The sequence below is a fragment of the Dermochelys coriacea genome, chromosome 17, assembly GCF_009764565.3.
Source record: "Dermochelys coriacea isolate rDerCor1 chromosome 17, rDerCor1.pri.v4, whole genome shotgun sequence".
Lineage (NCBI taxonomy): Eukaryota > Metazoa > Chordata > Testudines > Dermochelyidae > Dermochelys > Dermochelys coriacea.
Genome location: NC_050084.1, coordinates 18,531,387 through 18,548,007, shown reverse-complemented (window position 1 = coordinate 18,548,007; position 16,621 = coordinate 18,531,387). Strand labels below are relative to the sequence as shown.

At 41.3% G+C, this 16,621-nt stretch overlaps 1 protein-coding gene across 1 annotated transcript in view; it reads left to right on the top strand.

Annotated features, from left to right (window-relative positions):
* The window catches only part of MYL10 (myosin light chain 10), a 28,027-nt gene extending 13,276 nt beyond the window's left edge, over positions 1–14,751 (top strand). Inside the window, exons 3-7 of the mRNA XM_043499615.1 lie at positions 710–785; positions 2,411–2,515; positions 6,120–6,198; positions 12,391–12,439; positions 14,183–14,751. Of these exons, the coding sequence (XP_043355550.1) occupies positions 710–785; positions 2,411–2,515; positions 6,120–6,198; positions 12,391–12,439; positions 14,183–14,281 (408 nt within the window). The 3' untranslated portion in view covers positions 14,282–14,751. The remainder of the gene's footprint in view (positions 1–709; positions 786–2,410; positions 2,516–6,119; positions 6,199–12,390; positions 12,440–14,182) is intronic.
* The last annotated feature ends 1,870 nt before the right edge of the window (positions 14,752–16,621 follow it).

Here is a 16,621-nt window from a genome sequence, read left to right as displayed (position 1 = left end):
TAAAAACTACAAAACAACAAGTGTATTTTCTGCAAACTATCAAGAATTGCCTGACAGGAGATATTTTAAGGTCAACATACTGAGGTCATTCAGGGAACAATTAGACCACAGCCTGAAGGACACAGTGTGTTGGAAAGAGCAACAAGCCTGGGTTGAATAAATAACACATCGAAGTCGAGATTTCTGAGTTTTCTTCCTTTACTTTTGTGTTTTTATTTCCTCTATGAGACTTTCCTGTTAGCCCCCACAGAACTTTGATTTTAACTCAGTACCAGTTTGTGATGGCCATTGTTGTTAATTGTCTTACAGCTTGTTCTAGCTTCACAGGGCAATGTGATATAGGCAGGGATACACACCCTATGTAACAGCCTCTGTGGCAACTGTGACTAGAGCTTCCCTAATCCAAGCTTTCATGGGTTAAAGCCTGAATGGCTGGATCTGACAGCACTGGCATAGATCCAACTACATGCTGCGCCGAGTGTTAATTTAGTAAGAAGTAGTTTGGGTGGGTTTAATTAAATCTCTTGCCAAGATACATTAACGTGTTGAAAGTAAGTAACGCAAAATAACGCTGTATGTTGTGGATTAATAAAGGAAAGATAAATATTCCCCTTTCTAATGCAAATATAATACCACATTGATGAGTATCAGGATTTACTATGGGCCATCAAGAGGCAATGGTAACATAATGCCCCTTTTCTCTTAATAGGCTTTTACCATCATGGATCAGAATAGAGATGGCTTCATTGACAAAGCAGACCTGAGAGATACATTTGCCGCACTAGGTGAGTGAACAAACAAACAAACAAATAAATAAATAAAAATACTCTAAATGCAATTTAAATTTCAAGCGCATATGAAAGGATTATATTAAAATTAGAGCTGGATGAGTCATAAGATATGCATGAGGCTCAGAGAGCCAAAGGGAAACCTGCCAAACCTGCTCAATTTGATCCTTCTCCTCTATGGCTGGTAGCTGCTATCTTGGCTGTCTATCTCTAGCAGGGAAGTTTACTGAGCAGCCCCTTCCAAAGGCTAAATGAGGGCCATTCTGGGATTCGTTGGCGGGTGATAAAGAGTGATGCAGCTGTCATCCTCTCCTAAGAGGCTGATCCCTCCCCATCAACCCTTTCATAATTAGCCCACCCATGTAGGGGTCCGTGCCAGGCATTTCTGATTTGCCTTTTTATCTGGGCTTCTTGAGCTGCACCTTTTTCATCTAAGAGTCCGGTAAATATCTACCAGTTAATGTTTCTGTCATGGACCAGCCGCCATCCTTCCCACGCCAACGTGGGAACTTCATGTGAAGGTCTGTTCCTCTGTGCCCTGACCTAGATTGGAATGTGCTTGTCATGAGGTTAAGAAAGGCCTTTTTCAAGTCATAAGTCTAGAGGTCATTTAACACCTTACAACATCGGGCCTTCCCATGCAGTGGACGGTCAAAAGGCTCATAAACCCAAACCTGGAGCTACATCCCTTTTGCAGCATTTGAGGCTTGATGTAGGTGTCTGGGCTTTTGCCATCTGGATTTTATCAAGAGGAGTTAATGATTAAAATCTGCAGTGCTCCCTGTGGTGGAATCAGACTTCAGCAGAGTCCAAACAAAGAGTTGCAACTACCCAAATCTTTATAGTGATAGTGAGGAAATTGCCACCTGTAACTAATGTTACTCTGGAATGTTCATTTCCTAGGGCCAGTTTCTGATACCCTTAATTCATGCCAAATAGCACCTCACCCTTCAGCTAGGCCCACTGAAATCAATGGGACTGCACACTTAGCAAGGTAACTCTCAATTTGAGCAGGGCTGTCAGAATCTCAACTCTAGTCAAAGTCCTGCAGGATGGAAGGGAACAAACAGGGTTACCCAAGTCATCTGTCCATTCTTATTATGATTCCATCATCACAAAACCATCTCATGTCGAGTGACTGTGTACTAGGACGATGGCTGAAATTCTGGATTTCACCTGCGGTGAAAGAGAATCAGTTTCTTTAGAAATGGTCCCCCATGTTGGCTATTATTGCCCCCATATCTATTACTTTCCCTTCCCATTCCTTCTTCTGCCTTTTTATCCTGTAGCCAACTCCTTCAGTTTGTTTTATGATGGTGACTTTTTGAATGACATCTACCTGAAGTTGGGAATGGGTGACCAGAGATGGGTCACTGGATGCTGACCTGCTCTGTTCATTCCCTCTGAAGCACCTGGCATTGGCCACTGTCAGAAGATGGGATACTGGGGTAGATGGATCATTGGTCTGACTCAATATGGCTGGTTTTATGTTCTTATGTCTTACCACATCATTAACATTGTTCTGCTGAGCCCAGACCAAGACAGTGGGAAGGGGGTAGTGTGGAATCACTTCTTGAAATAAAATGATTATTTATTATGAAAAATTATCTCTGCTTCTACAGGTCGTTTGAATGTCAAGAATGAAGAGCTAGAAGCCATGGTGCAGGAAGCTCCAGGTGCCATTAACTTCACTATTTTCCTGACTATGTTTGGTGAAAAACTGAAAGGTATGTACCATTGGTGGGTTAGAGAGGTATCTAACAGTGTACTTATATGGACCTCTTTGTTGTAATACCTCAGCACCTTGCAAACCTCGATCTATGCATCTGGAAAACACCCCTGTGAGGTAGGGAGGAATTATCTCCATTTTTGCAAACAGGGAATTAGGGCACAGAGAGACTAAGTGACATGCCCTAGGACACACCGGGAATTTGTGGCAGAGCTGAGAACTGAATCTTGGTAGAGTGCCTTAGTCACATGGTCATTCTTCATTTTTCCTGCAGGTTGGAGACAGATGACCCAACCTTGGTGGGATTCATATCAATGGGAGTTTTGCTATTGACTTCAGTGTGATGAAGATTTGGCCCAGACACTGCTGATTAGTGGGCAAAGTGAACTGATTTAATCTCAGTTGACTTTACTAGAGTTATAACAGAGGGGAATTTTGCCCAATGTCATGTAAAATACAGAGATTTCTGCCACAGATACTAGATTCTAACCTGAAGCCAGTAATTTAGTTCAATTTTTTGCATTGTACATGGCCAAGAATTGCAGAAGAAAGATCCCAGTGGCTAAGATGCACCTCCAGTATCTTCTCAATAAATATTAATGAGGAGAGAAAGCTTTGGCCTTCGCATCATGGTAATTCTGTTCTATTCTGTTCTGTTCAGGTTCTTGTACCACCTTCATCCCCCTACAATCTGAACACCGTCCAAAGTCCATTAAGTGTTATAGCTAGTGTCTCTCTTTCCTCCCATTTCCTCTCAAGGGGGAATATTATGTTGGGATTTGAAAAAACAACAACATATTTTTTGAATGATTTATTTCATGTTTGCTGTGTTGTGTGTCTATATTATTAAAGTCAAGGTCAAAGTACTGCTCCTTGCTCTTGGAACAGAAAGTGGTAAGGTTTGAGGTGGACTTGAACTTAATATGGGTTAGGTCAGTAGAACCAGTAATATCTCTTAAAGTTTATCTAATCTCTCATTCTCTCTCTAATCTGCCCATCACAGTGGCGTGTGCATCTTTATTTATTTAAGACAAACCCTTAGACCCTTAGGGTATGTCAGCCCTGCAATCACAGGACATGATTACAACTCGTGTAGACATACCCTAGCTAGTTTTAATCTGGCTAGTTTGGGTACTGGAGCGGTGAAGCCATGGCTGTACAAGTCTGGTATCCTGGGTAATTACTTGTGGGGCTAGCCTGCACCAAACTGCCATAGCTAGCTACATTAAAGCTAGTTCAGGTATGTCATCCCGCACCCGGTGATTACAACATCTGCATACCCTCAGAAGGTAACACTCAGCCTCCTTCACAGTGCTCTAGCTGGAATCTGGTGGATATGCTGATTCACCCTTCTGGAGTGCACTAGTGCAGACTCCTGCCTATTCATAATGTCCATGATCACACAGCGCTTGGCAAGGTGCCTCTTTTCCTTTCTGTCCTTTGCCTCTCAGAATTGCTGAAGCCTGGTGGGATTCCAGCCCTGCCAACTGTGTGGCATGAAAACAGAGACAGCACAGGAAGGTAAATGGGTGAAGCGTACCCCTCTTGTCCACAGGTTTCCTGTTGGCTATTAGCAGGAGAGCTTTTTTTTCTTCTTCTTCTTTCCATTTGTCAAAGGGAAAAATCACAGCTGTACTTGTCATGCCCTTCTGGTTGGGTTTGTCATGCAAAATAAGGAGAGCCAAAAGACTGCACATTCCCAATCAAAACTAATTGGGATGAAGAGTCTTTGTAGTACAATTATAAAGGGAGAATGGGCTGGAGGAAGTGGATATGGCAATTTTGCAACACTTTTTATTATCTAAGTACCACTCAGAGAGTTTGATGAAAGGTGCTTTCTAAGTAAAATTTGTTGTGCTGTAATTGATTTCTGTCATAAAAGGGAAGCTGGGACTTTTGAGAGAAGCTTTAGCTTTGTATATTGATATTATGATGCCAGATGAACAGCTAACAAAACTCAGTTTATGTTAATGCCAACCACATGGAGCTGTTTCTACAGGGAGTTGGAATAATGCAATTTGTACAGAAAACAGAGATGCCTCACATCAAAGAAACCACTTTATTTACTAGCTAATCAATAAAGAATGCCCGCTGCACTGCTTCTCTTCAAAGCTGAAGTCCAAGGATATGACAGAGAAGAAAATGTGAAACGCACTAAGAGGAAAAAAATCCCCCACGCAGAGGTGACTGATTAAAATGCAACCCCCTCCTCTGAGCTGGGATAAGTTTCACTGCATGGGACAATCAAAACATTGAATACCAACACTCTCTGCATTGAACGCATAGCCATTGCAGTTTGAAATTAGTGTTCAGAATTGTGCAGAAGAATACTCATGGCCGGTGGTACAAAGGCCTAGAAAGAAGTCCTCTAGTTTATCGATCATTGACCAAACTGTTATGGGCCACCCTGTCAGTTCAGCTACTGCACAGCCATGTGCTAAATATCCTTGTGAAACTTTAGCGAGAAAGAAACTTCTTGGGGAGTGGTCAGGGAGTGTGGATTGATAGACAGAGCAAAGAACTGGGAGTCAGAGCTTCTGGGTTCTGTCTCTGATACATTGTATGACATAATGGCATTGCTACATTGAGAGCATATTTTCCTATTATAATTACACTTTAAAGACTCACCATTCCAATTAATTTAAATGATCTGTGTGGCTCAGTTTACTTGTTTGTACATTGGATTTTGTACTATTGTTGTTAATGGCTATTTGTATTACGGTACCACCCACAAGCCCAAACCAAGATTGTGCTCAGAACTGTAGAGACACATAGTAAGAGAGTCCCTGTTCCCAAGAGCTTACAGTCTAAATAGAAGAGACAGACCCAAGGTGGGAGAAAAGAAGGAGTATTATTTCTGTTTTATGGACACAGTGAGTTTGAATGACCTGCCCAAGGTCAAGCAGAAAGGCTGATCGGAGAAGAGGAGCCACATCCCCTGAGTCCCTATCTAGTGCCTTAGCCAAAAGACGATCTATTTTCTCCAACTAATACTTATCTGCTTCCCAGGCATGTCAGTGAGGGTTATATGGTGCTTTGAAATCCTCAGATGGAAACACAATACAGAACACAAGGACAATTCACTACTGTACATTGATCATCCTGTTTCCATTGCATTTCATTGACACTTCGTTTTGGTGACGAGCTCCATTTCCTTTGGTGAGGGAAATAACCTCTCCTCTATATAGTGGAGAACAAGTAACATCAAAAAGTGTTTGTACAAGGAATGTACAGTACAAGATTAAAGGAAGCCAGCCAGGGAAACAGTTTGTTATATTTTCATTTCTGAAAGCTGCTAATCCTCTGGGTACTGATATTGGAGACCAGTTCCTGGAAGTTTTCTCTCCTGCAGACACAGAATAGATATGAGTTATTATTTTTAAGCTTCTGAACACTGAACTATTCACCTTTATTGTTTATCTGACATGATAAATGCTGCAGACTTAAGAAACCTTTGTCTTCAAACTCATGACTGCTGGGTTCTCCATTTTGCTCCGTTTTCAGATGAATGCAATTATTTAGCAAATATTAGACAGCCATACAAACATATACACACTCACACACACACAGAGACATCTACATTATATTTCATTTTCTTTTAGGCACGGACCCAGAAGAGACCATTCTGAATGCTTTTAAGATTTTCGACCCAGAAGGAAAAGGCCACATAAAGGCAGACTAGTAAGTTTATTTATAATCCTTAAAAAAAATAAGTGCACTGCTTAAAGGGGCAGTTTAAAGGATGTACATTCTACAGTATTCTAAGAGCCAGACGAGCTGGCAGGCAGAAAAGCATGTAGCTTTGTAAGCTACAGTCAAAAGACTAGACTCTTGTATAAATGTCCTTGTATCCCCCAAAAAAGAGATGTTGTTGTCTTTAGACATTGCAAGAGGCAGCGGAAATGTAATCACATGCATGCCATTAGATAGCCTCTTTTCAAGGTCTGGATATAAATCAACACACGACTCACTCTTTATAGATCAACTCCATATGTAAAATGAAAATGCAGAATGCTCAAAGAGGGCTTGAATTGAAGGGAAAGGCTAGTCCTCTTTTAAAAATAGAGCAATCAGCTTAATTAATATAGGGAGACGGCTTTGGAGAAAGGATCTTCCCTTGTTAAATGTTTACCATTTGAGCCTTCTACTCCTAGATGATCTTTTTCTCTAGCTTTCTAGATCACCAGTGGACATTGTGGAAACTCCATCATTAATTATTACCAATAGTAGTATTTATTATTTTAAATACAGCTCCCCAACTGCGCTTATATGAAGACGTGAGGTCCAATTTTTATTTACATACAATAGGCCTCTTTACACCAATCTGGCAGTGTAAAGGAGCTTGAATGTGGGTATTAAGTGGCATAAAGGGCCTTAATATAAACGAGAATCAGGCCCATGAGATAAATTATTTGAAGGAGGGCAAATAGCTAAGGAACTCTGACCTATGAGTTCAGTGGGACTGCTCACATGGTTGAAGCTAGATGTGCTTAAATACCTTGCGAATAAGGGCCTAATTACTTATGCTACAACAGCCAGTTTTGGGGCCTTTCACAATGTCCATTTTTTAAATGATACTAATTAGGAAGCCATGAGTTATAAAGTGATGACACATCAAGGGGTTCTGTCAACACTGTGATAACGTGCGTGAACCTCCAGCAGCCTGTGCCGCTTTCAGACTCCCTGATGTGTATGTGTAGCCTGAAGCAGAGTATTCGTGGACTATGTTTGGTGTAACTGATGGATAGTGCAAGTAAATTAAAAAAAAAAATTAATGTACAATGTTGTCTTTATTTACTGTTATTTATTTCTCTTACACTTGAGTCCCCAGTCGGTATCGGAGCCTCATTGTGCTGGGTACTGTACAAACAGAGAGGAATGGCATTTAGTTTTGCAGCAAGCAGGGGTGTGAATCTCCCCTGTACTTGCCTGCCACAGTCTACTGTCCCTGTGCACTCTGCTGATGCACAATGACAGTTTGTTAACGTGCTTTGGTCTAGTCATGTTTCAAAGAGGACTAGATCAAAATGCATAAATGAATTGTTAGTGCACATCAGTGGGGTCCATGCAGACAGTTAGTCAATGGCAGGCTAGCACCCCCAGCTTGCCACGAACTAAGTGTTCATGGAGATGAGCCCTAAAAAACAACCCTTTCCCTAAAGAGTCTACAACCCAATTTAATCAAGTGAGTGTAGCTAACAATTGGAAGAAACTGGAGGTAAGAGTCCTCCTGTTTGTTTTTAGGCTAATATTATCCAGACAGTTTGGGAAGAGCTCCTTCCTGGGCAGTGGGAGTGGGACATCTGAAGTGACTCAGCATATCAGAGTTCAGTTTATCCTATTGCTTAGTAGGCCATATCACATAGTAGTGAAATCACAACCTTGAAATATGATCTTCTGATGATACCAGAACCATGAAATGTTATTTTTCCCACCACCATCTTTAGCAACATATTGTATACCAAATATGTTGCTCCCCTTCCTATGCCTGATCCTGAAGTCTTTGCACATGCCAAGGTCCAAAAGAAGCCTCTTAAAGTCTGGGGCAAATTAGGAATTAGGAATGACTCCAAAAGTGAAGAAGAGAGCATGATACTTTTTTTTTCCCTTGACGGAAAAGGTCACCCTCCCCACTTCCTCTGCACAGCTAGCATTAGACAATGGTTTTAGTTCATCACCACAACAGAGCATAATGTTTACTTATTAGACCCGAGGGTAATGTTGATCATTACAGAACAAACCATTAAATCAATTCCATAAATGTCTTTGAGGTTTAACTTCTATTCATATGCTTCCAAATTTTAGACATTTGAAGGGTTTGCAATCGTTTTTACAGAGGCTCACCCAACCCTTTCAATATGACAGTTAATATCTTAATAAATAATACTCCTCCATATTAAAAACAGTGGGATGGCTCGCCCAAACTCAGTCACATAGACCTTTCAATCAAAACTTATTTTTTAGGTTCATATAGTTAACATCCTTCTGGAGATTTGTATGTCTCTTCCCACTGCATGTTTTCACCTCTTGTCTGGAAATGACTCACTCAGTCCATCCGATGGCAACTGGGATGGACTTTTCTAACCTTTCCAAAAGCTCCAGGAGTTTGTAACAGACTTCCAATTTCCATGACAAACTTTGTTTCTCCACATCATTTTACCACACACAAACTCCCTCCTATACAATGATGTCAAAAAGAGAAAATATTTGGGGCCAGATTCACAGCTGGTGTAAACTGGCATAGCTTTTGGAAAGGTTAGATGACTCAGTCTCAATTCTCATTGATTGAACTGAGTCTGGTCAATGTCAGCCACTTCTAATAATGAAGTCAACGAAGCTATGTTGATTTACACCAACTCAGGAGCTGGCTCTTTGAATTTCAATGTTTTCTGGCGCTTTGGAGATTTGACTGGATAGGACTGAATTGGGGATGTTCTCCCATAAAGTAGACCAGTGCTTACATAAACCCATATAACTTTTTCCAAGACTGCATTGCGTGATGGTCTCCTCCCATTAAAAAGCAACTTGCCCCATGGATTTCAAAGGTAATTTTCTAAAATTATTTGGAAATCAAAGGAGCAACCAAAATATTTTAAATATTAGAAACAGTCGATATTAGCCAGAACAGATATAATCTCATGTGCCACATCAAGGCAAATGGGCACTGACTAGTTTCTGTAAAGTCACCACAAGGCTTTGATTTTATTTATTTATTTATTTGTTTGTTTGTTTTGGAGAAAAAAATACTATGCAAAATAAAAAAAAGTACATAGCTTCTAGTTTTGGAAATTGTGAGTGTTCGTTTCCCTGTGAAATAAATAATGGAAAATGTGCATAGGTCCTTAACTCAGTCCTCCTTACTTGTGAGAATGCCAAAGGTGGCTGAGCTATCCATCAGAAGATTATAATTAGACATTCTTTTTTTCTTTCCAAAAACACTCTAAGCCTGTGAACAGAGGACACATCGCACCCAGCTCTTTTCCTAATTCAAGCCTCTATGAGATGCAAGTTTATTTGGGATCCCTAAAACACAACAAGTAGTTTTAAGTGCTTCTTCCCATTCACCAAGCTGCTTGCTGTATCAAGTGCCCTCCTCTTTATGTTTTTCTTCTGCTATTTTTTATAGGGTGCAAATATCCAATTATCAATGTGTTTCCATGAGAACTATCTTGCTAGCTTTTAATTACAGGCAGCAGCAGATCATGTGATAATTATATTGCAAAAGCAATGGTCATGTAACAAATGGTCTGGTTAAGAAGACAAAAATTATTAGTGACAAGGAAAGTCTTTATATGACTTTGCTAAATAAAGATCATGGGAAAAGAATACAGGAAATTTACTGTAACGTAACTAGAGCTGTATTAAAATATAGAGCTGTGTGGAAAATATTTTCCAGAAATTTTGCATGAATATTTTCACTATTTTGTTCCTCAGGCCCCATTGGTAATCCAGAAATTTCATTTCTCACAAAATGGCCCCTTCCCAGCAAGAACATAAGAACGACAGTATGCACATTCAGAAGTATATATATTGTATGCAAATTGACTTCTATTAGGGGGCTTATTCCTTCACCCACTTACTTCCCTGGTCTTTCTCGCATAAACAGAGAGCAACAATACCCGAAGTCCAAAGGTGCAAACAATTCCATGTTTATTGGAGTGAACTTCCAGCAAGCATGATTCCAGTTTCCCCCTTCCCAGCTCTGACATCACAGAGCCTTACCTGTGTCCCTGTTCCCATTCCCCCCCTTAGCAAAACATGATTCCAATTTCCCACCCCCATTGCCCCCACCCACGCACTTCCTGATTGACTGCAGACTATATAGTAAAACTTGAGTTCTGCTTAGCTATACCTTAACCAATCATTTTCCTGAAATTTAACTAACCAATCCTAACGTATTCTAACATGATTATGTAACCAATTTTATCCCACCACTTTAATTAGTTTACACCCAGCAAAATTAATTATACAGCAGACAGGAACAATCACAGAACCAGACAGAGATTATGCAGACAAACAATAGCGAAGTAGGAACTATGATGACAAAACAATACAGAAGTGAGGATTTCACATCCCAGCTATTGATAAGTGAGTTCTTGCCAGACAGGATGCTATCAAACTAAGTTTCCTTTTACACCTTCTAGGCACTTCCCTTTCTCTGGAGGCGATAGGCATTATCAGGACAGGACTGTATCCTAACAGCTCAATAGCACCTGATTTCAATGTGACTAGGTTGGAATGTGAGGATGTGACTGTTCACCTCCCAGCTTATGGCTGCTTCTGTTGCTTAGCCAATGGCCTTAGCCTAAGCACAGGCTGTCACAGGGAGAGGAGGCCCTTACACCGGCAGACAGTGATTTTGATTCTTTCTTTTATACCTCTAGAACTAGCTAAGTGATAAGAATACACCGAAATTCTTAGAGTATAGGCCTTTACAGACAGGCCTGAATAGCTATATCCTAACAACTTCTATCAAAGAAATTCTGATTTTTGTATTATTCATTGGCACTTTTCATTTCACAAGGGTTCTATTTTCACACACCCCTGACATTGCACAGGGCTATTTTTTATGTGTTTCAAAATCAGTTCCATTTTCAAAAATGTAAAACTGAAATGGAAATCGTTGGATTCAATTCTTGTTTCAAATTCTGCGCACATATCTAACTGTAACCCACTGTCACCAATTTATAATCTATTTCCTCTAGATTTAGGTCTATATCTATTTCCTCTAGGACTTTCTGAGAGTGCACAAGTGTCCTTTGGTAACAATAACAATAAAGACACTCCTTTAATTTGCGCTCTAATAATTGAATAAAGGATGGGGGAAAGGTTGAAAGTAAAAGTGATCTGGGCTTATCTACACACAAAGTTGTACCATTTTAGCTATACCAGTATAGTTAAAGTAGTACTACCCCAACTAGAGTGGACATGGGTTCTTTATACTGGTATAGCTATTCCTGCACTGGAGGGGAATAAGCTATACCATATATAAGTATAAGGTATGGTTATACTGGTATAACTGCATCTACACTAGGGGTTGTAGTGGTTTAATTATTGGGCTTCATATAGGGGGTAAATGAGTGGAAATGTAATGGCCCATGATACACAAGATGTCAAACTAGATGATTCAAGGCTCCCTTCTGGCTTAGAACTCTATGAATCTGAAATTTCAGTAAAAAAATCACACCCCTATTTGACAGGTATACTAGTACAGAAACAATGCGTAGGCTAGCTAAGGTTCTGGCCCAGAGTGTTTTCACTCTTTGATGTCGTTGCCTAGGAAGGAGTTTGTGTGTGGTATAAGGTCTGTGTTAAAGTTCAATAGTTCCAGATTAAGATACTTTACTGTGAAATACAGCAGTTCACAATCTCCTCTGGGAATGAGTGGTTGCAAAAAAAAAAAAAAAAAAAAAAAGGATATTCGTGGTGATTTGGAATAGCTGCTGGAGTTCTTTCAAGTCTTCTTTCTCATGTCCGCTTTCTCATTTCATGCTCTGTTTCTTTCATCATTAGACATCACAAAAATGCTCTCTTTTTCAGCTTTGCAAAGTTACACACATTTTTAAACAGCTATCATGAAAACCACCATTTTAGGGTAAGATAAGCGTTGAAAATGGCTATATTACAAATATAATAACTGGAAACAATCTTAAAATGTTACAAAGCAAAATAACTTGGCAGAACCATGTGGTGACATTGATGGGGAAAGGCTCTTGGAACCAAGATATCATAGTAAATCTCTTACAATATCTTTCGAAGATTAGCAGCTCTAATTTATGTAGTCACACGCATTTTCAGAAAGCAGCTTGAAATCTGAGATGTGATCTGCAGTTATCTTCCTTTTAACCAGGTAATTTCATTTTATTTGAACAGCATCAAAGAAATGCTTATGACACAGGCAGACCGATTCAGTCAAGAAGAGGTAAGGACCTTTTACCTTCTTTGAAATACGAATATCTCTGTAGCTGCTATTCAGCAATAGGCATTTCCCCTTCTTTTGCTATATGAATTCAGCTCATGTCAAGACTGATACAGAGATCCATGCTAGCTCTGGCAATTAGGAACAATACAAAAAACCTCCCCTAAGTTATTTCATGGCTAAATCAGCATCACATACAAAAATCATTCCTCAGATTTCCATGGAGGTGTAAGAATGACCTATAGTCAGCTGTTCTGTTCTGCAGTGAGCTAGGCAATGAAGTTCTGTTGGATGTGGGCGGGAACATTAATCTGGGCTCCATTTCTGTGGGAGTTATCTCGTTTGGAATCTTGTTGGATTCCTGAACTAATCTATCAAAAATTCTTCTTTGTGTGGGACTTAGCCTAGGTTCTGCCAGCTGAGAGGCGGGGCTCTGAGAGGAGGTTCAAACTAGAGTCTGTTAGTTGAGAGGCTAGACTGGAGTACTGAATGGAATTCTACTGGGTGAGGGGCTAGCTTTGATGATGATGAGATTTCTTTTCATTAGGGAGCTGTATTGGGTTTCAATGGGAGTGGGTTAACTAGGCCAGCTGTGTGTGATTCCTGTTCCAATAACCATTTAAGTCAATGGAGGATTTTCCGTTGTGGGCTGTGGACCAGGCTGCAGAGGAGCTGAACTGGGTTGGAATTCATATGGAGATTGTGTACCCTGTGTTGCAAGCACCTTGCTAAAACCTCCCCACAGCATGAGGAAGCATGCCTGCCGGGGTCAACTCTCTGATCCTCCCAGCCAAAGGCAACACAAACGCTCCCCTTGCAGGCACCGCTGACCCTGATGCAGGTTAGCAGTAGACACACACCAACCCCTGACTCCTCCAAGCATCCCTCTGAAGTTCCCAGCCCCCATTCCACTGAAGGGTCACAGAACTCTTAGCTTGGCTCCTCCCAAAGGAATAGCTTATCCCAGCTCACTAGTTACACCTTAGAACACAGCTTCACTTTACACACAGGACTTAGATTTGTTTACAGAGAAAACGAACATAAGTTTATTTAGCAAAGAACAGAGATTCATGTGAAGCAAACTAAAATATTGGAAACAAATGGGGACACAGAAAATAAAATCACAGCACACCTTCTAGAGCCTACACTCAACTAACAAGATTGCTCTCCTATCTAATATGGTCCTACTTTCTCCTAAGTCCTTCCCAGAGCATTTTCCCACTAGGATGGCAACTTATCTTCAGGAAGGGAAGACAAGTGGGGGTTCATCTGCACCCCAGTTATAGTTCCAAAAGTTCATTGTTTTTTCTCCGACACAGAATAACCCTTGCTGCTTTTGTTTTTTCCTGCAGCCCTCCCCAATCAATTTGCTTGGACTGTAAACAGGCATCTATTGTGCCCCCTGCCTGACAGGGGTCTGTAGATCACCTTTTGGTGTTCTGCCCTAACTCGCTCGACCTAGAGAACAGGTATATACACATAACTCCCCACATATTTTCCATATGTACATCTCACAATTATTATGATGATTAAGCCAGCGTGACACAGGCTTTCAGCAGACACTTTACATGGCACATTTTGGCCAACTCGCATGGGGATCCCAGACCCAGGGGATTTCTGTAACCCTTATGCATCTTTGTACCCTCTGCCAGTTGGCACAAAGAGTTCCCTGGGTCACAGAGATCAGAACAAGTTCCTGTTGTACCATCCTGCATTTGTAATGCTTATTTCCTGTTTGTTTTGCAGGTCAGCCAGATGTTTGCTGCTTTCCCTCCAGATGTCTCCGGTAATCTTGACTATAAGAACCTTTGTTATGTTATCACCCATGGTGAGGAGAAGGACTAAGAGGAGATGAGCTTCTCCTCTGAAGAGATCTTATGCTGCATTATTTCCCAGTGCTTTTGTATGGGGGACAGAGAGCTAAGCATTCAGCATGCTGAAACCATATGGTCATCAGAACAGAACCAATAAAACAATTGGAATTAGATTAAAGTTATGCTTCTGTTTTTAGAAAAGCTGAAAATACCAATTTTGTTAGTTTTTCTCATCCCCTTTTTTCCCCATCAGTTTGAAGTGGAATTTTCTTGACGAACTGGTACTTTCATGATTTATTGACAGTTCTAATGTTCACCAGATGGTCCACTGGGCAGTGCAGTGTTGCTTAACCTTTTGTCTTTTATACATGAGCGCCACAAACTCATTGAGAAATGCTCTAGCTTATTGCATTAGGAAGAGCATTTTGTAAATAGAATTCTGTTCCATTTCACAGCCCCTTACAATGAAAGTGTAAATAAAAAAAATAAGTTTTTGTCTTCTGTCTTAGTGATGTGGTCAGTTTCATAAATCACTTGACTTGTTTTCCGTCATGCAATAAAATAGAAATTGTAGAATTATCCTAGTTTATTAATAACAGAATTGCAGCACTTTTAAGTAGACACTATTGGAAACAACTGAGGGATGAACTTCCACCCTTAGAAACACCTTTGTTGTAGGGGGAGGAAATTGTTCCTGGGTCAATCATACAAGCAATCAGGGTAGATAAATTATTCACCAGTTTCTAGTTTCATCACAATCTTTCTATAAGGAGAGTTTAGGGGATACAACCCCAGAGTAATGAATGAGATTGCTTTGCTTTGGTATAACTGAGAGCAAAATTTGGCACCTTATGGTACAGACCCAAATCCTCCACCCATCTGTGTAACTTGACTGGGCATTGAGGAACTCCGAGGGGGAAGGAAGCTGGTAGAAATCCTCTGTCCAGATCATGGAACAGGTAGAGCTGCTCCAACACCACTGCTAGAGTTTGATTACCCTCCTGGTCTTTGCCCACCTCTGGGGCAAAGGGGTGGAGGAGCTACATACCAGTGGTCTTCTTTGGGCCCAAACCACCCTGGTACAACAGTTGGGCTCCACCCAGGGCAGGAGGTGTGATCCATCTGCACGGTTTCTCCAAGTCTCTGCCTTGCCCAGCAGTTCATCTGCAAGAGGGAAGGATTTTTCCATGTGAGTGTAACACTGACAGATGAAGGACAGGATTGAACCTGGGATCTCTGGAGCTAAATGCATGAGCTAAAAGCCACATGGCCCTTAGCTAAGGCTGTAGAGCAGACTCGTTAATCTCTAAATGGACTTGGTGCCACTAGATGGGAGAGAACACCACATCCAGGAGGTGTGTGGGTTACATACTTCCCCTACCTGAGGAAGTGTGTCCCAAGCTTCAGAGACTTCCCAGTTGAAATCCCAGATGAGTCCCCACGTGTAACACCAACAGACCCAGTTGTTGGCAGGCAGGATTGAACCTGGGACCTCAGTGCATGAGCCTCTACTGCATGAGCTAAAAGCCACATGGCACCTAGCTAACGCTGAAGCAGATTCATTAATCTCTAAATGGTCTCAGTGCCGCTCGAGGGGACAGAGCACCGCACCCATGAGGTGTGTGGGTTACATGAGCACCATTCCTCCCTCTGGTTTGCATGGTGGATCTCATCTCCATGGCACATATTTCTGTTCACATCAGAGGGAGTTCTGCTAAAGGGACGAGGGCAGACTATGGGACAGAGAACCATGCGGATAAGGGGTCTGCATATGGATCAGGGACACAGAATGAAAATCATTTGTGGTCGTCAGCCTTGGGCTCCCAGGCCGGGGAAACAAATGACATCATTTCTCAGCAAGGAGTTTGCTGCTGCTAGCGAGAGACTCAGAACTGGTGATGAACTGTATTTGGAAAGCAATCCAAGGGTGCTACATGGCAAGGAATGCTTCCCATGACCTCATCATCTCTGAGACTCTCCTTATATCCCCCTCTAGAAGCTGCTCTCAGGCAATCCCAATGGTTGATCTCATATGGCAGTGGTGGAGGGCCTGCAGCTCTGGAGCTGGCTTCTATTTATCTAGCCCTCATCAGAGTATCTGAGTCCCTCACAAACATGAACGGGTTAATCCTAACAATCCCTCCCAGAGGTAGAGAATTATTATCCCATTCTTATAATGGGAGACTGAGGAAGGTCAATATTGTGGCCAGAATTATCCACAGAGTTCAGCATCCACAATGGGGACCAAATTTTCAAAAGGGCTCAACACCCAGTTGGGTACCAACATAAGTGGTCATCTTCTCAGCAGCCCTCAGCACCCAACTTACTGTGTTCTTACGAAAATCGGCCCATCAGTGTCACCATGGGAGCT